Source organism: Cnephaeus nilssonii (assembly GCF_951640355.1).
Source record: "Cnephaeus nilssonii genome assembly, chromosome: 7".
NCBI classification, from domain to species: Eukaryota; Metazoa; Chordata; class Mammalia; order Chiroptera; family Vespertilionidae; genus Cnephaeus; species Cnephaeus nilssonii.
In genome coordinates this window covers 75,061,686-75,082,789 of record NC_137078.1, presented here as the reverse complement: position 1 = coordinate 75,082,789, position 21,104 = coordinate 75,061,686, and the positions used below count along the sequence as shown (strand labels likewise).

General features: G+C 58.4%; 1 protein-coding gene across 3 annotated transcripts in view; it reads right to left on the bottom strand.

Moving 5' to 3' along the window:
• Positions 1–21,104, bottom strand: part of PTPRF (protein tyrosine phosphatase receptor type F) — an 81,508-nt gene that overhangs the window by 32,320 nt on the left and 28,084 nt on the right. For all 3 annotated transcript variants that reach the window (XM_079776312.1, XM_079776313.1, XM_079776314.1), the window contains 2 exons: positions 16,382–16,570; positions 7,526–7,636 (listed from right to left, as the gene is read on the bottom strand). In XM_079776312.1, coding sequence (XP_079632438.1) covers positions 7,526–7,636; positions 16,382–16,570 — 300 coding nt within the window. The remainder of the gene's footprint in view (positions 1–7,525; positions 7,637–16,381; positions 16,571–21,104) is intronic.

Below are 21,104 nucleotides of genomic sequence, written 5' to 3'. Positions count from 1 at the left end.
GAATCAGAGCTGGAAACAAACGCAGAGACCACCCGGTCCAACCTCTGACTTCCCTGCACAGGGTCAAGCTGTGGCCCAGGGACCAGCTATCCAGTAAATAAATCACCGTGCCCTATTACCGCACTGCCTAAAATGTCTTTCAGACCAGACCCACTAACTTCTCTCCAAATCCACGGCAACTGGTATCCCAAGGTCTAAGCCATGCCATCTCTCTCTGGATTGCTGCATCGGGTTCCTCATAGTTTTCCTTCCTTGTCGTCCCCCAGGCCCCCTCCCATAATTGGCTTCCAACAAACAGTTGGCACAAATCTGCTCACATCACTTCCCCGTTAAAAAGCTCCTGCATGGTTCCCCAATGACTCCGCAGCCCAGATCAACAGGACCCTACCTTACCCAGCCCCGACCTCAACTCCATCCACACCACCTCACTCTGAGGCCTCCAGACAGAACAGAAACACTGCCAGTCCCCTGAGCGGGCCAGGAATGACCAATGTCATGGGCTTGCTCATTTCCCTCTGTGCCCCCAGGCTCACTGGGGTCTCAGCGTGTCTCACAGACATGTACCATTCTACCTTCTAGAACTGGCATCCTCATTTCCTTTAGGGGAACCAACCCGTTCTTGCCATGTGGGGCATGTGACCCAGACCGGGCTAACACCATGCAGCCTTTAGACTGCTGCAAAAATGATTAGAAGAACGACTTTCTTTCTCTACTGTGGTGGCTAAGCTTAGGGGACTGGGGACCATCTTTCACAAGATGAGATGACCTGCTTGTGAACTAACAGAAGGAAGCGGAGCTAAGAAACAGGGCAGACAAATGCCCACAACCAATGTACATGCCCTTGACCGGAATCGAACCTGGGACCTTTCAGTCTGCAGGCCGACGCTCTATCCACTGAGCCAAACCGGTTAGGGCCAGGGGGGCAGTTTTAACTGACCAAATCTTCTCTACTTTCAGCCGGAGGCTGCCGCATCTCGTCCTCGCTCATGGCCTTTCAGGGAAGGGAAACCGCTCTCGAGCACCTGCTAGGTGCTAAAGGTTCCCATGGCTATCACCTCCAATTGCAGACAAGGGAACTGGCTTAAGGCTGCTATTTTAGCCCTAGCCGGCTTTCTCAGTGGTTAGAGCCTCGGCCCTCAGACCAAAGGGTCCTGGGTTCGATTCCCGGTCAAGGGTGCATAGCTCGGTTGCAGGCTCGATCCCTGACCCTCTCCCCAATCCCCCAATCCCCACCCTCTCTCCCTCCTCCCTTTCTTCCACTCTCTCTAATAATCAGTAGGAAAACATCCTCGGGTGGGGATTTTTGAAAAGACCGATCCTTTAGTGACATGCCTGAGCTTATCCAGGTACTAAGTCGGTCTGGCTGGTGAAAAGTGCGTGCCCTTTTGAGGCCTGGCTGACAGGGCTGAAGAGAGACACCTAGGTGACTCCAGAGAGAAGCTTCTGAAGCGTGTTGGTTTCTGGGTTAGCCAAGGCTCTCCAGGTGGCACATGGGTGGGACGTAGAGAGCCTGTGCCAGGTGAGAGCTCTCGGCTCCAAGCTTGATCCCAGTCAGTGGCAGAATCTTGGGGTCCGGTCAGATCCTTGACCGTAAGAACAAAGAGCCCCAGGAAAAGGAAGTAGGTCCTTGATCAATAAACCCTGGGTTCCAACCTAAGCAGTGTGGAAAGCTGACTGGACTTGACCCCCAAAAGTCCCTGGAGGACAAGGTATTCTGTTCCACTGTCATCCCTAGCAGCAGGCAAGGGCCTCCAGCCCAGACACTCCTGGGTGTGCGAACCCTGACCCTTTCCCAAGGACACTGCGCTTCAGCCACGTGGCGAGAGGCGAGAGACAACCTTCTGGGGTCGCCAGTGCCTGTGGGGCCATGCACCCTGGACCTGCTTGGACAACCACCCCCGGTCCCACAGCCCTGAGGGGCTGGTGCCTCCTACAGCAGCCCCGCTGCCATTCCTCCTGCGATCACAGACACGAGGCCTCCAAAAGGGACGCACCCTGGACTCAGTCTATTGACAGAAGCCACAGCGGGGAAGGAAAACCCAGAGCTGGGGGAAAAGCACTTAGGGTCTAATCTTGAGCTCCAACAATGCCGGTCTCTTACTGTTCCTCATGTATCCTGAGTGCTGACATTTTATAGACAGTTTCCAAAACAGGGCCCTGCCATTTCTGGATTATATTTTAGCTGTAACTTTTAAGTCTAATTATTTGCGCTGACAACCCCTATAATGGGGCGGGGCGGCGCCCGGAGACGCCGGCATTCAGTGGAGTGACAGCCTAATAGCAGGGGGAGGCTGCCCCGCAATCTGCATTCACTCGAGGAAATTTCTCTGATGAAAATAACACAACATTAAGGAGGGGATAAAGGGGCAGGATCCACTGTATCAAGATAAAATAACTCTTTAATAAATAACCTTGTGGCTGCCGCAGAGCGGTAATTAAATGCCGGCGCACTCGGCGCACAGTTTTAAGTAAAGCTGGAAAAATGTAAGATGTAATTATCAGCGCCAAACAAATTACCAGCCCAGCAAATCCCCCCGGAATATTTAGAAACTAATTTCTGCCTTCCTGTTAAATATTTGTGTCCGTGGCTTATTTTTGGGGGGACCACTGAGGGGGAGGGGGAAGGGACAAGGGACCAGGAGGGTGGGGGGGAAAAGGGCATATAGGGAGGCAGCTGCAGGCTGCGCTGTCTGCTGATGGCTGTTTTCTGACTGCACGGGCAGATCGCCCGGTCAGCGAAATGGTGTAACCCAAATGCCCCAGAGCTCAGGAGTGCATATGGATGGATGCTCAGGCTGATATCTGAGCTCAGGCTGCAGCCCTCCTCTCAACTGGCTCCCTCTCCCTCACGGAGGAAACTCAAGCCACAGAGATGACTCAGAGGGGACCAGGTGGCCCAGCTCAGCTCCTTGGGCCTCCTCTAACCACTCAGACCACGGGACACAGAAAGAACCGCTGGCCCTGCCGGTGGGCTGAGAACAGCCCACGTGAGTCTGCTCTGGGAAGGGCTGGAGCAGAGTCTCCGGGAAGCCCTTTCCAGCCGGTGGCTGGGACAGGGCCATTTCAGGGCTCCCAAGTGAGCCTCCAAGTTGCAGTTGATCGTTCAAGGTGTGACCCAGCATGGGGCTGAGGAAATGGGAGCTGTCTGGCAGACTCGGGCAGAGAGAGGGGCCTGGGGCAGGTGGGAAGCTTTTCGTTTGGATCTGGCCAGCGAGGAAAGAGACAAGAGTGTAGGAGACATCCTCGGTGAGCCATGATACCACCTACCATCCTAGGCCACGGACACTAGGCTCAGTAGGCACACCAGGGCTGCTGCTCCACTGAGCCTTGCTGGGGCCAGGACAAGGCACAGGCTGCAGGACTTCTGTCCTGGGCTGCATGACCTTGAGGGGGCGAGCTCCTTCCAGATGAGCCTTTTCCCTTTGTCTTCCCAGTGGTTTCAGCTGAGCTCAGGCACACGTGGCTTAAGGGACGGGAAGGCCCACAGGTACACATAACGCACCTCAGCTCCTAACTCCCACCACCACACCTGAATTTCACCTGGAACAGACAGCTGGCCTAGCCCGGGCACAAAGGTGAAGTGCAGCTTCGTGCCATGCACCAGACTCGCCCGACCCTGCAGGGTAGCCCACCTAAGGGAACATGCAGACACAAGGTGTATCAGGGACCCAAGCAGCAGGAACATGCGGGGCAGGGGGACCTGCCCACCCACCCCTGGTCCTGCCCGCCTGTCGGCCCAAACGACAGACAGCAGAGCCCGACTGGCGGGCAGGCCAGGCTGGAGCGAGCCCAAGGGAGCTGGCCGTGCCCGCTGGTCCCTACAGACGGGAGCATCCCATCGACGGGAGAACTGTAGATGGATAAGAAGTGAAAAGGACCAACCTTCTCGCTGATCTGAGAGATGAGAGTTTGGGTTGATGGCAGAGTGCGATGAGGATGAGGAGGGAATAAAAAAAAGACAAGGAGAAACACAGAGAGAGTAAAAACAGGCCAACCTTCATCTGCCCACACAGCACGGAAACGAGACAAGACTCTTGTGCCCCACGCACACGCACGTGCACACAGGTGCGCAGGGACCACGCCGCTCACAAAAGACTCAGGACTCATGGAGGACACAGTGGACAGGGCTGAGTCCCCTGGCAGGGGCTGGGACGCCAAGGGCGGGACCGGGAGGTGTGGAAGTGGGGCACAGGCAGGCCCCCATGCTTCACGCACACCCCATGGCTTGGACAGACCCAGAGAGCTGGGCTCTGGAGTCGGGGCCCACCCAGCCCACAAACCCAGGAAGCACACGAGCCACCAGAATCCCGCCACCTTGAGGAAGCCCCACGCGCGGCGCGGCACGGCACTAGTGTGAGGAGCTGGTCTGGGCACCTGCGGGGAGAAACGCTGTGAAGACATCGCCCTGTTTAGAGACAGTTGTGACCTAGTGGCCAGCTCCCTGCAGAGAAGGGGAAAGTCAAGGGCAGGTAGGGCAGGCTCTGCAGAGGGTGTGGCCTTGCCCTGGCTCCTGTACGTCCTGAGAGCTGGAGGAGAGAAATGCTGTGGATGGAAGGAGAGAGTGAGTCACTCCGGGGGAAGTCAGATGGTGAGGGAGAGAGGCTGGCCCACCAGGCATGCCTGGGCCCGCGAGACCGTGGGTGGAGCTGCGGGCAACTATGAGCAAAGTCGGAGTAACTGGATGATGCATCCTTCCCCCACCAGTGCTCTCCTGACAGCAGCAGGGGCTACCGACTGCCAAGCATTTCCTGCATGCCTGGCGACACGCCGGGAACTTTACACTCGCTGACCCATTAAATGCAGCAACCGCAGGGCCTCAGAGAGGCAGGGGGAGCCCAGAGAGTCTGGGGGATAAGAGGCAGGATGTGAGGTAGACACTGACGCCAAATCGGAGGAGGAGACGTGACCTCGACCTTAGTGGACAAGAGATGGACGGAGATGACTGCCCATGGGAGGCCGTCCGTGCAGCGCAGTTCCCACCTGCAGGGGTTCCCCCAGGCAGCACTGGGCTCGGTCTGGAGACATTCTGAAGTGCCATGTCGAGGGGGTGTTACTGGCATCTAGTGGGCCTGAGATGCTGCTCAACACCTGACTACAGTGCACAGGACAGCCCCACACAACCGAGAGTTACCCAGCCCGAAACGTCAATAGTGCCCAAGCTGAGAAACCCTGGGCTAGAGTCACACTGATCTGGATGCTGAGGCCTGGAGGGTAACAGGTAGCCACTCTGCTGGGAGGCGGGGGCGAGTGGATGCCGACTAGCAGGCAGGCCAGCACTGGGGTTCAGGACACAGAGCTGGTGGCTAGCACATGGGAGCTGCCCTAGAGAAGCTGGGGCGGAAAGCAGGGGCTGTGCCAGGCCTGAGATGAGGGTGGGGGGGAGACCGGAGGAAGGACCCGAGGAGCAGGGCTGTCCAGGTGTCTACAATCTGGAAGGGAGGGCCCGTCCCGGGGCTGTAGAGCAGGCCGCTCCCAGCAAAGCAGGTTCAGGTGGGGTCTGGGGACGGAGACTTAGGACTGGCCCTGAGATACCAGAGCCCACAGGAATGTGTGTGTGACAGAGAGAGGCAGAGACAACCAAAGCCAGGTTGGAACAGCCCGTTTTAGGGTCCCACGCCAAATGAGGCTAGAACTAAAGGACCCCACATGCCCTGCCCAAAGGCTTGTGGCAAGGGGCCAGGAAGGCAATTCCAAAAGACCTGGTGGGGGTAGGGGTAGGGGATGGGCCATGGCAAGAGCCAGTCAGGGTCCTGCCTGAGTCCCCCATGTAGGGACAGGGGGCGCCCTGCAGACAGGGAGGCTCCAAGGGGCTGAGGGTCAGAGCTCCCTGGTCAGTGCTCACGCTGCTGGCTGTGGCAGCCAAGCTCAGGTCACCTCCAAGGAGACCCACTGCCCGTTCTCAGGGCCGAGGCCAGTGTGATGGTGACTTCAGAGAAAGCTGCCCCTCCCACCCCGATGACAATGCAGGGCCCATCCACCGTGGGTCCGGGCCCCCTCCTGCCGTTGTACGGCCTCTGGCAGCTCTGCCCCAAGACATGCTTGGTCGGGACCACGGGGCACGTGGAAAGGTCCAGGTGGGAGGAGACAGGTCTTTGACGAGGAAGGCTCTTTCCAGCTGCTCGTCTCTCAGAGGGGACTTGTCAGGCCCCTGCATGCCTGTCAGAAGCTCTGTCTGGAGCAGTGTAGGGGGAAGGCTGTGCACTTTACAACACTCCTCTTGGCTTTTGGGTGGCTTTGGTGCTCCAGGTCTCCCTGCTCGGATGCCGTTCCTGAAGGCAGGTCCTGGGATGGCTCAGGTGAGCCTCAAGGAGCAGCACACCTGACAAGGGGGCCAGTGTGGACCTCCCATCCCACGCCAACTCCAATGAAGCAACACATGCTCATCACCAAACGGGCTGGCAGCCTGCAGCCTGTCAGTAACCTGTGCCCTGACGTGGAGCAGCCTTCCATAAGAAGATGCTTCCCAGGCTCAGTCCTGATACAGGCAGGTGGTCTTTGCTCTGTCTGACCACGTGGCCCCAAAGAGTGGGACAGGCCACGGCCATCGCCCCGCCCCGTGCCTGGCCCTGGGTGGATAGGCGGACAGCCCTCGTGAGGTTCACTGAGCACTTAGTGTGCTGAAACCATCGCCGTGAGGAAGCCCCATCCACTTTCCTTCCCAAGGCCCCGAGGGAGCTGGTTTCACTTTTACTGCTGCCCATCTGTGTGGAGGGCTCCATGGGGGGACGGTGGGAGGGACGAGGGTTCCCAGGGCCCCTCCTGGGCATAAATGCACACCAGACTCAGCATGTTCACAGGAAGCAGCAGGTGGCCAGCTTAACTGCCCTAGGGCTGTGAGCACAGCAGAGACTGGACTCTCCAAAACAGTCCGCAGGCCCTCTCTGCTGGGTATCTGGTCTTGTGAAAATGCACGAGCCACTCAGTCCCAGCAAGGAACACCTGGAACAAGGTAGGTGATCACCTTCAGGGCTGCCTCAGCCTGACCCCCTACAAAAGGGTCCTGGTTGGTAACAGAGTACAGCTGGCTTCCCCCCAGGAAGGCCCCAGGCATACCTGGCCAGAGGGGAGGCACACCTGGCCTGGAGCCCACCCTGCATGGGGGAAAGGGAGAAGAGCAGACTCGAGGAAGACTAGGCAGGTGTGCACGTTTACACACAAATGTGTGCGCCTGCACACACATGCGCGCGCGCGCGCGCACACACACACACACACACACACACACAGACATGTCTGCTCGGAAGGCTCTGGACTCCCATGGGGCTCTGGGCCCATGTGGCAGGACCTACAAGAGATACAAATGCTCCCAAGAGTGGCTGCTTCCCAGTGGGCCTGCAGGGAAGAAAGGCAGGGTAGTGGTGGACATTGTGAGCTTGCTCAGTGGGAGCTGCTGCTGCTGCTATGACAGCTGCAGAAAGAGGCGGGAAGGAGGAGACTGGGCTCATGGCAGCCCCCATGTGTCCACAGCCAGCAGGGGCAGCTCAGCTCCTTGGAGACAGGGCCAGCACTGCAATGCCCGCGTCCTTACCTCGCACATACAGGTTGGCGGGGGCCGAGTAGCGTGTGCCTGCAGAGTTGGTCGCCACACACTCGTACTTGCCTTGGTCTGACTCCTCGCTGCTCTCAATCTGCAAGGCACCTGTGGGGACAGAAAGACCAAGTTCAGGCCTGGAACATGGGGCGGAGTCTTGACAGCATTTGTGGCTTGTACTGATCGGACGTTGCAGACATCGGGGCCACACCCCAAAGTCAGTGCTGCTTCCAGGAAGCTCTCCCTGACTAGCCCCGTGGTCTCCTGGCTGGAACCAAGGGTTGTAGCCTGAAGCACAATGCTGCCCCACCCATCGGCTCTGCCAGGGGCTCTACTGCCAGCCACTGAGTGTCCACTACCCTCCGGCCAGTACTGAAGCCTGTCTGCCAGGGAGCATCCCCATTAATGCTCCCGGCTGTGCCAGGCCACGCAGAGCCAGGCGTGGGAGGGAACAGCCTGCAGACCTGCTGGCCTAGGATGTGCAAGCGTGCAGTGCCCTCACCGGGCAAGAGCCTGGGAATCTGCCACCCACCAGAATCCCAGGGGAAGGAAGGGGCTTGCCCTGGGGGCCTGGTTCCAGCTGCCTCTGCTCACAGCACCCATCCTCCCCTCCCACCCCACGCCCTCCCGCTGGCCCCACCCATTCCGGCTCCTCTCCTCAGCCTGGTCCCACTAAAGTGCTTCGACCCACCACGGCTCCTGCATAATTCAGGAGGCTAATGGAGGCTGAAGCTCCCACCCCGGCCGGCGCCCTGAGGGGCTGCTCTGGCCGCAGACGGACAGACAGGAGCCAGGATGGGGAGGGGGGTGCGGGGGGGCAGTTGAAAAGGACTCTCACAGAGGGTGGAGGAAACTTGGGCTTGGGGCCCATCCTGGTAGGTCCAGGTGGGGGAGCCCAACGCCAGGGTGGTGGTGGGAGAGTGAAACACATGACGTGGCCACTCCCCTGGTCCTGGCAATAAACATTGAAAAAACCGCCTGTGAGAGCATACCGGGCAGACTGTCTGACAGTAACCCCCTGAGGCACAGGTAACACCGCTTCCCTGGAACAAGCCGACAGACAATCACACCCACAGAGGACAGTCCAATGGACAGTGAGTAACCAACCCCACAGGACACAGCCTGACAGAAAACCACCGCCTGCACAGAACAGCCAGAGTGACCCTAACAGCCCGCCCCTCCCAGGGCCCAGGCCGGCTGACGGTCATCCCCACAGAGGACACAGACAGAACTTTGGACCCCAACTGACTGATCCGGACAGAAGCCACAGGAAGAGGTCCAAGCCACGCTCCCACGGCCCAGGCCCCAGGGGAGGCCCACCACGGTTCAAGCTGCAGCCCCTTTTCTGCCCGACATCCCTCTCCCACCACCCAGACCCAGGCAGCCGGAGGGCTGTGAACACTCAGGGGCTTGGGAGCTGGAGACGGAGAAGGGGCTTCCCAGGCTCAGTCCTGAGGCAGGCGAAGGGCTGGCCTGCCCTGTGGTCCTGGCTTCAGTGGGCATCAGGGAGTGTGAGGGCCCAGGGTACATGCCAAATACCCTTCTCCTGCGAGAGCAGCCCAATGGGCACCCGACAGGTCATGTTCATGGGATGGATGGACGCTGTTACAGAAAACGTTCACTCAAACAGGTGGGGGTGGCTGGGGGGCTGCACTGAGTTCAGCTCAGCTGGGGCGGGAGGGGTGCCAGACAGGAACAGGAAGCAGTGCCTGGGTGAGAGCCCTGCTGGGAGAGGAGGCTCCCCTGCGCTGAGAACCAGGACTGGTCAGGGGACCCAACACAGACCCTGAGCCTATTTGTACACAGAAAACCCCCAAATCTGGAACCAACCCCCACAGGGTGGCAGCTGCTCTTCCCAGCCCCAGCTTCTGTCCTGAGACCACCCGGGCCCTGAACTCCGAGGGCCTGGATGTGCCCGAGGACACTTGTGAGGTGGGAAGGATGCGAGTAAATCCAGTATAGAAGCAACCACTTTGCAGGGTGTCCGCTCTGCGCCAGACGCTGCCCAAACCCTTCTCCTCTCCTCCAATCCTCACAGTCCCATGAGGTGGGGCCTTGGCCCCAATTTAAAGAGGAGGACACAGACTTCTGAGAGAGGAACCGATTTTCTGAAGGTAACGTAGGTGGGGAGTCACACTTGAGCCCGAATCTTTTAGTCCAGAGTCTGGGCTTTGAACCCTTGGGCTGCAGGGCTTCTGCAGGAGAGCAGCCAGGGGCTAACAGGTCAGGGGGTCTAGTCACACAGGACCTGTATTTCTCAGCTGTCATCCCTCCACCTACACTGAAGTCTTCACTACCTGCTCCTCCTGGTGTTTGCTGGGCTGAGGTACTGACAGGATGACCCTCAGTTTACCATGGGGCCAGGATGTAAAAGGGAGTTAATAACTGAGGTCCCAAGACAAAGGAGGTTCTTGGGAGGACAGGAAAGGCCTCGTCATGCTCCCCCACCTCATAGGAAGACTCTCCCTCTGGGCCAGCCTTGAGGACCAGGGCGTGGCGTCACTGCAGGAGCCCTGCTGTGGGGTTGGCCTGGGAGGCCGGGCCGTGGGGCTTGCCGTCCCCAAGGTGGGGCTCAGCTGTCTTCACAATCCAGACTTGCAATGGATGAGTCCACAGGAGGGAATGACCGAGTGTGGATGTGTGTGGTGGCCGGTGGTGTTGAGGGGCCAGAGCTGGAGATGAGGCTGGAGAGGGCGGGATGGGGATGGGGGAGGTGACGGACTGGACGGGATGGAGTGGTGGTGACGCAGTGGCGAGGCGTGGCGTGGCGTGGCGAGATGCACGGACAGCATTCTTACCTCTAATTGGTGAACCACCTGGCGAGGTAATTTGAATGCAAATAAGATCAGAGAGAAGCATTAGTACAAAAGGAAGGAAAGCCACAAAAAGCCAAATCAGATAAAATAAAACGCGAGAAAGGGCCTTATATACACGGAGAAATTGAGGCCTGAGTCAGGCTGGCGCAGGTGATGTGTGCGCAAGCACCAGAGCTGAGTGCGGGTGAAGCTGTGTCCCCCGGGTCACTGGCACTACTCTGGGGCGTGGGGGAGTGGGGTGGGGGTCGGCAGGGCTGGGGGTGATGGGCATCAGGATGGTGAGTCGGGGTTCCTGCAGACTCCACTGGCTGAGGCCAACGGAGTGGGGAGGTGAAGAAAAGAGGTAGCACCCCCATCCCACAGGGCCACCCAAATCCACAGGTGGGGCAGATTTCTAAACAAAGCACTTACCAAAACAAACCCCGGGCATTTAAGCAGACAGAGGGGCAAAAAGGAGGGCTCACCGTAAGTGATCACCAGGTCTCCCTGAACAAACACACCCGCTCACCCTGCCGCTAGTCCAGGCTGAGCTTACAACCTAGTGGCAGACCCTGTAAAGCCCACTCAACCCTCTACAAACTGAGTGACTGCTGAGCTTCTCCCCAACCTGACTGGCGAGAGCCAGAGGCCAGGGCCTACCCTGTGTCTGTTCAGTGCTTTGTGATCCTCGGGAGCAGTCGCTGAGGGGGCCAAGTGCTCACCCTCCAAATGCCCAGTGCAGGGCTGCTGTGAGGTCTGAGCAGGCTCTTTTCCCCACGGGGGCCTCCTCTGAGGCTGTGCTCCGGCCCCTTCTCCCCCATCCAGAGGAGCAAGGAGCCTGGGGGTGGGCCCAGGCCCAACACTGCCTCCCCTGCTCCTCTCTGGCCACCTCTGGGCGAGGGAAATGTGCCAAGAGACAAAACGGATCACTATCCCATGGACCCGATGACACACCCAGGAGGAGTTACCATCCATCACCCGCCCGGGGGATCACCCATCTCGACAGAGGAATGAGTAAACCAAGTGACCTGCCCAAAGCTCAAGGTCACATAGCTTTTGAGTGAAGTGGCAGGAATGGACCCAGTCTGTCTGGCTCATGGCCTTCCTGCAAACACAGGGGCTAGAGAGAAGGCAAAGGCAGCTTTGGGGGCCTGGAGTGTGTGTGTGTGTGAGGGGTGCAGAGATAGATTGTCTAGAAAGAGCCATCATCACAATGACCCTCCAAACTCGGTCCACGGACCTTCACTGTCCCCCAAACCCTGTCAGAGGGTCCACAAGGTCAAAATAATTTTCATAATACTGAGAAGTTATTTGCCTTTTTCACTCTTGTTCTCTCATAAACATGCGGTGGAGTTTTCCAGAGGCTCCACGATGTGCGATATCGCAACCGACCGAACGCAGAAGCAGACGTGAGAATCCAGCCGTCCTCTAGTAAGCCCAAAATTAAAGAAGATCTGTGAGAGTGTACAACAATGCTGCTCTCTTCTCACTAAACGTTTTGTTTGAGAAAATATGATTATTTTTCATTAAGTTTATATTATTTATCTTAACATGTAATGGGGTTTTAAGTTATTTTAAAGTCGATTAACAAATATTTAAATCTTCTCAGTCTTATTATCTAATATGGCAAATACCGATAGATAAAACCCACACAAACAAAAGCTCTTTGGGGTCTTCTGATATTTGCAATCAGCGGTCCTGAGATCAAAAAGCTGACAACCGCTGACCTACTCCTGCAGTCCAGCCTGACCTGGGAGGGGTGGCCGTGTAAATGGTCCAGTCTGGGACCCCTAGGCTCCTGGCCTCAGCTCTTCTAAAACCCAACTTGCATCCTGGCCGGGTGGCTCAGATGGTTGGAGCATCATCCTGTACACCAAAGGGTTGTGGATTTGATTCCCGGTCAGGGCACATACCCAGGGTGTGGATTTGATCCTTAGTCGGGGTGTGTGAGGGAGGCAAATTGAGCGATGCTCCTCTCTCACATCGATGGTTCTCCTTTTCCCTTTCTTTCTCTAAAATCAATTTCAAAAATTAAAAAAGAAATTAAAACCTAACTGCGGTGTGATCAGTCTCTGGACATCTCAGAATAGCCATTTTCCCATTAAACTGAAACAAGAATTTGCCTTTTCCATGTCTCAAGGTGGCTGTGGGAGACTAGAGGGAACCTGGGAGTCAGCCCTGCCCGTGAGCTGCCAGCGTGCTCAGGCCAAAGGGAAACTGTGACCACGAGCCCACAGTATGTCCTCCTGGCACACTTGGAGATGGATGGCAGGGCAGAATGGGGGGACAGGCTGGGGCTGGCCAGCAGAGGTGGGGGGGCTCACGCCCACTCCAATCTGAGGTCTGTGGGCTTCCTCCAGCAGCCATTCCCTGGCATCTCAGTCTCGGCTCAGGTGCTGGGGGGGGGGGGTGGGTGTGTGTGGAAGGAGACTGCTCTCCGAGTGAGCAGGCGGACATGTATGTTATGTTGTCCTCGTGCGTAAACCATGACGGGATGGCGGCTCACACACTCAGGCCACCGGGATGAGGGGAGCACGGGATGCCCTGTGGGGCTCTGTCCAGGCACAGCGAGTGGCCAACAGCTCCTCTCAGAGCCCCATGTGGGAGGTGAGTCCCCACGCACTGCCCAGTGACACTGCCTGCTCCTGACTCGATTTCCACTCTCTCCGAGCCTGTCCCAATCCTCCTGGTCCCACACTGGCTCTCAAGTTCAAATTGTCCAAGACGCTCATGTTGTAGCAGGTCACAGCCCTTCAGTGAGGAACACGCCTGTGGAGCAGAGCTCACACCTGGACATACACCACCAGCTGCCCTCCTACCCAGCGCTGCTCTAGGGCCAAACCCTGGTGACATGTGCTGTGGCTTGCCCCAAAGATGCCCGAGGAGTTCTGGGCACTGGTCAGGAGGGGCCGGAGGTCTGGACACAATGGGACTGTGGCGCTCTGCAGCCCTAGCAGGGCCCAGCCATTCCCCAGGCCCCAGGTTCTGCATGTGATACTAGAAGGCTCCTGGGGGACCTCACACAGGGAGTTGCCTGGCCCTGTTCTTCCACATGTGACCCCAGGTGACCCTCTTAACTCAGCCATGAAGTGGGCATGATAATCACAGCCTGTCCCACTTCTCAGGGTTGCTGGAGAATCCAGTGCAACCAAAGGCAGGAAAGCGCTTTGTAAACCGTCGGTGATGCGTAAACCGTGAAAGTCCCTGTAAACAGCCGAGTGCTCAGGGCCTGATTCCATTCTAAGAAGGGATGTCTCTGTCAATGTGCATGGAACAGCCCCAGCACATTCTGAAGTGACAAGAGGAGAGGGGCAGCTGCTCCTGGGGCCAGGGGCCAGGGGCCAGGGGCCAGGGGCCAGGGTCAGGCAGTGATGGAGAGTCCTGTCCATTACCTCTACCAGAGGTGAGATGGCTGAGTCCCCTCAGGTGCCATCTGATTCTATCCTAGCAGCTGGATTTTGGGCCTGCAAACCTCAGGTCACAGCTGCCAGGGGCAGAAAGGTCTAACAAAGAGGTCTTTCCTGGACCTGGAAAGCAGAAGGAGTAGACATCAGTCCGTAGGGACAAGGTTGAAGGTCACGTTCATGAAATAATTCATCAACAAGGGCTCAGAGATACCTGTCCCATAGCCAGCCTGTCCCAGGCTTGTGGGGGGCACTGGGGAGACTTCGTAGAGGGGAGCCAGCCCCAGGCCCTCCCTGTAAGGAGAGCCCAGCCGAAGTGAGCAGAGCAGGAGCCAGGTGGAAAAAATGCAAAGTGGACGAGTCCTCAAGGAGGTTTTAGGCGGAGAAGCGTGGGGCGTTACATTCCGGTGAATGTGAGCAGAGGGCCAGGGTGGGGTCAGGGAGGCTCAAGTACAAGGGGCTCAAGCCCCGTTCCCAGGGCCCTCACCATAGGCTACACCAGGCAGGAAAGTAAAGCTCCGACTGCCACGGTCTCACTCAGTGCTCCCTGAAACCCCTTTTTAAAGGTGAAAACACTGAAACTCAAAGAAGTTAAGTAACTGAGGCCACAGAGCTGGTAAGGGGTGCGGCCAGGACCCAATGAAGTAAAGCAGGAGATGTGAGCAGGGGGAGACAGAGAAGGGTGCGTGCCCTGTTCACGTGGGCAACGAGGGTGTCAGAGCGCAGAGGGACAGGAGCAGGACACTCTGGCGGCTGCTGGAGGATGGATCCGAGGGGGGAGCCTGGAGGCAGCGAGAGGTGGGGACCTGGGACATGGCCAAGGCAGGCAGCAAGAGGAGGAAAGGGCACCGACTTGAGAGTCATGATGGAGCCAAATCGAGAGGCCTTGGTGGTTCTTTATTGGGAGGAGTCAGGCTGGGAGGCTGCCACGCACAGAGGAGGGCACGGCTGTCTGGGAAGGTCACCATCCTCACGGTCAGGCTGCACCAGGAGGCAGATACCTTTTTTGGTCTAGAGCACAGGGAAGCTGTCTGGGCTGCAGAGACAGGTCTGGGAGCTGCAGGAGTGGAGACGGTACCAGAAGCTACAGGAAAAGGTGAGCAGGCCCAGGGAACAGCTCTGTCCACGGGGCAAGGGAAGGGCTGCCAGGCTCCCCAGCTGAGGAACAAGCAGAGGAAGAGGGGCCTGCAGGGCAGACAGGGAAGTAAGAGAAAAGCCAGGGAGGCCGGGGAGGCAGCGGTGGGGAAGGAGGGAGGGTGTGAGCTGCTGCTGAGAGGACGAGGAGGCTGAGGCCTGGGCAGCACTGGGTGGAGTGCTGGGCGGCAGCCAACTCGCAGGGCAGTGAATGGGTGGCACCGGGCCCGGCACACAGCAAGCACTACATAAATACTTGATGGACGCACGCGCGAGACAGCGTGCCTTCCCAGAACTGCTGCCACGGACAGGCAGGGCCATTGGGGTGGAGGCCAGGCCTGCGGGGAGGGCCATCTGGCTGCCTGGGGAGCCTGCCTGGGGGGGCGGGGGGGCAACGCAGAGGAGCTGAACTGTACCGGCCGCTGGGCAGCGCCGGGCAACGACGACAAACGCTGCCGGACTGTTTCCTGCCTTGATTACGGCTGTTTTAATTAACTGCTCTACAGCTGCCTCCATCTTGTTGAGTTTTAATTAAATTAAATGAGCTAACACTTCATAGGCTGTCTCAGGCGGCCGTGGCTGGGGCCGGAATCCTGCCCCTGCCGGGCACATCAGCTCCCCCTCCTCCCTGGGCACCACAGGGAGCGGCAGGAGAGCCTCAGAAGCGGCAGGTCTGAAAGGAGCAGAGTCAGTGCTGGCATCACGGGGCGGGGAAGCAGGGGCGCCGGCCGGCACTGGCCATCCTGCCCGAGCCCCCATCCCGCAGCCACCAGGAGGACTTTGGACCAAGGCCTACCGGTCCAGCCATGCCGGCGGCAGATGCCGAACGCAGCTAAGTAGAACCTGAACCTCCTTTCCCGCCTGCTCCGTGCCACGAACACGGAATCAATTATCTTGGCGGGAGCCTCGCAGGCGGATCGATCAATGGGGCGGCACCTCCTGCCTGGTCAAGATGGTATCCTTGCTCCCAGGGCTCCAAGCTGGCTCTACTGAGACGTCCAGAGGAGACAGGTGGCCCTGGTGGCCGAGGGCTGGCAGCAACTCTCCCTGGCTCCAAGCTCTGAGGTCCAGCCTTTTGAAGCCTGATGAATCAGGCATCTTTGGCCTCTTTCCCTGCCGTCTGGAGAAGCAAAGAGAAGCACAATCCAGGCCCCCTCTCAGGCCAGGCTGCAGGGAAGCTGGAGGAGGAACACCCGCAGTAACTATGCCGAGCCCAACACCAGGCTGAGCACGACCCTTGTCCTGTGAGGAGCAGAGCTGGCCCGAAGTCTGAGTCTGACAACACCAGGATGGACGGTAAAAGAATCACCGATGACCAGCCCTCACTGCCAAGCTCTCGTCCTGGGCCAGGTGGGCTTGGAGCAAGATCCGGCCCACCCACTGGGTGCCCTCTGCTCAGCCCTGGAGGGTCAGCCCCAGGCTGAGGTCTCCCGTGGCTCCCAGCACCCAGGCCCAAGAGGGGCGGCCGGGTGGGTTCGGGCCCCACACCTTTCCTCACGTCTGTGCAGCCCTCTGCTCACCTGAACGCAGCTGCTTGATGCGACCATTGCTTGTGGTGGGGTCCACAGGGAGGAAGTCCTTGAACCAGGAGATCTCAGGGTCTGGATTCCCGCCTGCTGCGCACAACATGGTGGCCGTGCGCGCTTTCTCCACCACCTTCAGCTGGGGCCCCATGTCGATGGAGGGGAAGCCGGGGGGCAGCTGGTCCTCTGCAGACAAAGAGCAGATGGGCGTGTTAGGGCCAGGACCCCGCTCTGTGGGTGGCTCCTCCTGACTTGACTCCTAGGTTGGCCGGGATCCTTAAGATTCTTCTCTCCCCGACCCCTGACTTCCAGGCAGAGTCCCGAGTCCCACTGTCCAGGCCTGGGGACTGCAGGAGGGCCCAGCCTGCCCTGTCAGGAAGTTGGTTTCCAGGTCTGAGAAGCAATGCCTCAGACTGAAGACGTCAGCACTTATCTGTCTGGGCCCTGAGAGAAATGAGGATTGATGCTCTCCTGGCCACAGCAGAAAGTGCTACCTGGATGCGGGGATGTATGGGGCTCACAGCTGACTCGGTGGCATCCACAGCCACATTCACCCCGGAGGCTCCCTGTGCTGTCCAGTACCCCTCACCCCCACCTTGTCTGCTCCCGCCATTGCCAGCATCCAGCCTTCAGCTCCACCCCACGGCAGAGCCACACGGCACAGCCTTGGTTCTGGCCCTGGCTCTAAACACCGCCTGCACTACCAATGAGCCACCCTTGACCCTTGATCCTGACTCTGACCCATTCTCTATGACAGCCTGGACCCTGACCCAGCGGCCAGCGGTATCCCAAAGGGACTGTGGTCCATCAGGAGGTGGGGCCTGGGGGTGGGGAGCAGCAGGACTTCCAGCACGGCCTCACCTCCCCAGCTCTCCGCTTCCCCACCTGCAGCCCTTTAAGTTCCAGGCGTGACCCAAGCAACTCTTTGGCTGTAAATATGATCCCAGAGTCCTAACTTTCAGCTCTGATTTTTAAAAGGAACATGTTAAACAGTGGCAAAAAAAGAGAGGATGGGAACGAGGCAGGTCTTGGGACGCACCAGGCAGGGGAACAGCTTCCTGTAGCTCTGCTACAACTTGCTCTCAGCTAGACCCAGGCAGGGCCCGAGGCCTGGGGCTCCCCTCCCACCTCCCTGTTCTCCCCAGCAGCTGGGGGCACACAGGACTGCCAGAGCCATCCTAGCCCACCAGGGCCCCAGTCTAGTTCCTCCCAGGCCTCAATCCTCCCTGTTAAACCCTCCCAGGCAATGGAGGTGAGGGTGGACAGCAGGGACAGGGCCTGCCAGAGTGAGGGTCCAGGAGTCAGCTGGCCCCAACCCTACCAGGAAGGTACTGATCAAGGAGAAGGGAAGAAGTGCAAACATCTGCAGCCCGTGTCCCAGGAATCTACTCTGAATTCCGAATACAGGGAAGGTCTTTGGGATTTACGCCAAATTAAGGACAATTAATTTTCCTCCCTCAATTATCGCGCCCTCAATGGCTCCATCCTTGGCTCAGATCATCATCCCTCAGGCACTGCTGCCAGAGCCTAAAACTGGCATGTGCATAGAGCTGTCCATAAAACAGCAGGACCCCAAAGCCATTCCCTGGTGCCAAGGAGGCTTCCGTTCTGCACCTCAGGAAAGAGAAGTGTGTCTCGCAGGAGGGTTCTGGTCCCTTAGGAGTGACAATTGCTCTCTCTCCCTTCTATGCTCACCTGGGCCCCTCTGCCACATTCATACGCAGCCAAGGACAGCAGCCGGTTACTGATGCCCACTGTGTGCCTGGACAAGCTAAGCACTGAGTATGCTGACCCAACCGCCGACTGACCCATTTATCTTCCCTCCTCCCCCCAGATACCCATAGGAGCTGGGGGCCGTGGAGAGGGGCAGGCAGGAGAACCACTCAGGCTAACGACCAGGGCAAATTCCTCCTGCAAATGTCACACGATCACTCCAAACCCATCAACAAATGGGAAAACTGAGGCCCAGAGAGGAGGGAGAAAAGGTTGTGCTAATGGAGCATTTACTACCGTATAGGCACTGAGTTAAAATGCTTTACAAAATGATTTAATCTTCTCCAAAACCCTGAGGTATATAAACAAACGGGGACTTAGAGAGATCTAGAAACCTGCCCAAGGTCACACAGCTTGATGGGAGACGGGGCCGGGATGAGACGAGGTGGTGGGACCAAGTGCCTGGCAGGGCAGGGCTAGCGGAGGTAAGAGCACCCTTGGGGGCAACCCACCATCATTCTGGCTCCCCTCTCCAAGGCTGGCTCAGCCCCTTCCCAAACCACGCCCTCCGCCATCTTCCAGGGCTCAGCCACTCCACTGCAACCCCCTTGCACACAAGCCTCCACTGCAAAGCGAACCCCACAGTGCCCACACGTGGCTACACCCGGGCAGTGGCCAGCGACCCAGGCTCCAACGCATCCCAATGTACCCTCTGATGAGTGCGAGTCTTCAAAACCTGTCCTGCCGAGCCCCTTCCCCTCCCCCTTCCAGGCCAACCGGTAACCATAGCAACGGCGGCAGGCGCTGCTGTGGAAGGGCTGCGCGTGCCCGTGTCCATGTGTGCGGTGCGCAGCTGCCACCCCGCCCTCCCCTCCTGGGTGGAGCCTCGGTGACCCCTCCCAGGACCCCCACTTCCCGGCTTGGGGCGGGGGGAATCCTCCCTCCTAGAAGTCCTTCCTGCTCAACCAAAACTAAGACAGCGCCACAGCAATCTTAGGGAAGGGGGAGGTCCCCGCACATCTGCAGCTCAACACCTGGGCTTCAGCAGTGTCTGCCCCAGCGAGGCTGAGGTCCTCCGTCCTCTGAGAAGGAATGAAGAGAGAAGCCCTTGGGGACTTGGGAGGAACCAGGAGCCTGTCTGTACAGCTGTGTGTGGGTTCCAGCTGCAAGCACATATGCACATCCAGGGTGCACGCACATTTTCCCAGGGTCTGCCCCCCAGACCTCTGTGTATCTGGTGGGTGCACATATGTACATGAATGGCTCCTGCTCCAAACTGTGCTGGTTTTTACATACTACAGAGGGAGACCTGACCCCTTTCCTGCTGTCCCCACTGGGGTAGAGGAGGATGACGGGGTGTGTGTGTGTGTGTGTTGGGGTGTTGGGAGCAGTGGTGGAGTAGATCAGTTCAACTCCACAGCCCACCTGCTACCTTGGTGGCTTCCTGGAGGAGGAAGGAGATACAAGAATAGGAAACACCTGAGCCTGGGAGGCAGGGAGAGCTTTCTTGGGGGAGGGAGGGAGGGACTGCCTGAGTAAAGGCTGTGGGAGGGTGGGAAAGGTGCATCTGGTTGAAGCTAAGGGAAATGCAGGGGTCCTGATAGATGAGACGAGGGAGGGGGCAGACAGGGGATCCGCTTAGGCTGGTTGCGATGACTGGGAGAGGGAGGCTGCTGGGCCCCGACTAAGCACACACAGGTCTCTTTGTTGAGCTCAGCCTGAGCTGCCTGAGGGGGAATCTGGGCCGGAGGAGGGGGCTGCACCAGGGAAGCTGACAGAGGGAGGCGCCTTGCAGGGTCTCAGGGTGGGCAGCACCGTCTGTCGGCACGACCTTCTCACCCCTGTTTACCCAGCTTCCTGGCATCTCTGTGCACATGCAGGCACACACCAGCACACACTTACACAGGCTCCCCGGGGTGGCACTGTCTGTAAGCCTGACCCCCTCCCTGTGTGTGAGTGTAGGCCTGGCCTCACCCTGTCTCTGAACATAGACACCTAGAAACATGCCACAGATCTCCATGGTGAAAAAGAGAGGTGCAAACACAGAAACCTCCGTGTGTGTGTGGAGGGGCAGTGACAAGCACCTGTGGAAACGGGCTCATGCAAACACACATGTGGAGACGTGCAGTCAGAGATATGCATGTACTGAGACACGTGCACCTGAAGACACACACAGGACACAGACATGGACACCGAAACGATGTGTAGACACACAGAAAGGAACTTCGTGGGTAGCTGCCAGCTCCGTCAGCCCTCATGCACTCAGAGGAAACCAAGGCCACCTCTGGCCCTGGCCCCAGGCAGCTCCACCTCAGCAGGGGCAGGCCAATGCACCCCCCAGACATGTAGTCAACGGCCTCCCCAGACATGCTGGATCCGAGCCCCACCCCCAGGCTTCCAGGAAGTGAGGGGGGCCTGATGAGACTTGGGCCCATCTCCCTTCGCAGCTTTCAGTCTTGATTTTCAGCTTTTTCCGAGAGAAAACTCCCACCTCTTCCAGCACTCAGATTTCATCAAACTTGGCATCTTAAAAGCCTGTTTTGTTTTTTAATCTGAGCTGTTTGGGGCCTGTCGGCAGCCGTGGCCTCCCCCTCCCAGTCCCCACTCTCAACCCGGGGCTTCCCTGGCACCTCACACAGCCCTACTCAACCTGGCTGGTGAGGCCTCCCTACCACGCACACCAAGCTGGTGGGGGGAGGGGCATTCTGGGCATACACCCTACCCACACTCTGCTTCCAGGCCCTGGCCCATGCTCCACGCTCCTCCTGGAGCTCCCCGCCTCCATCCCACTTCAGGAGATTCCTTTGATCCATTTACCCCCCTCCACCAGGTTTGGGCCCAGTCACTCCAGACCAGTGACAGCCTCCCACTCACTCCTCAGGCCCCTGCAGCCCAGCTGTCACCCTCACTGCTTCCTGCCTGCACGTTCCCCAAGGTCAACCATGACTCCATGGAGATAAACCAAAAGGACACTTCTCAGCATCATCTTGCCTGACCTCCGGACAGC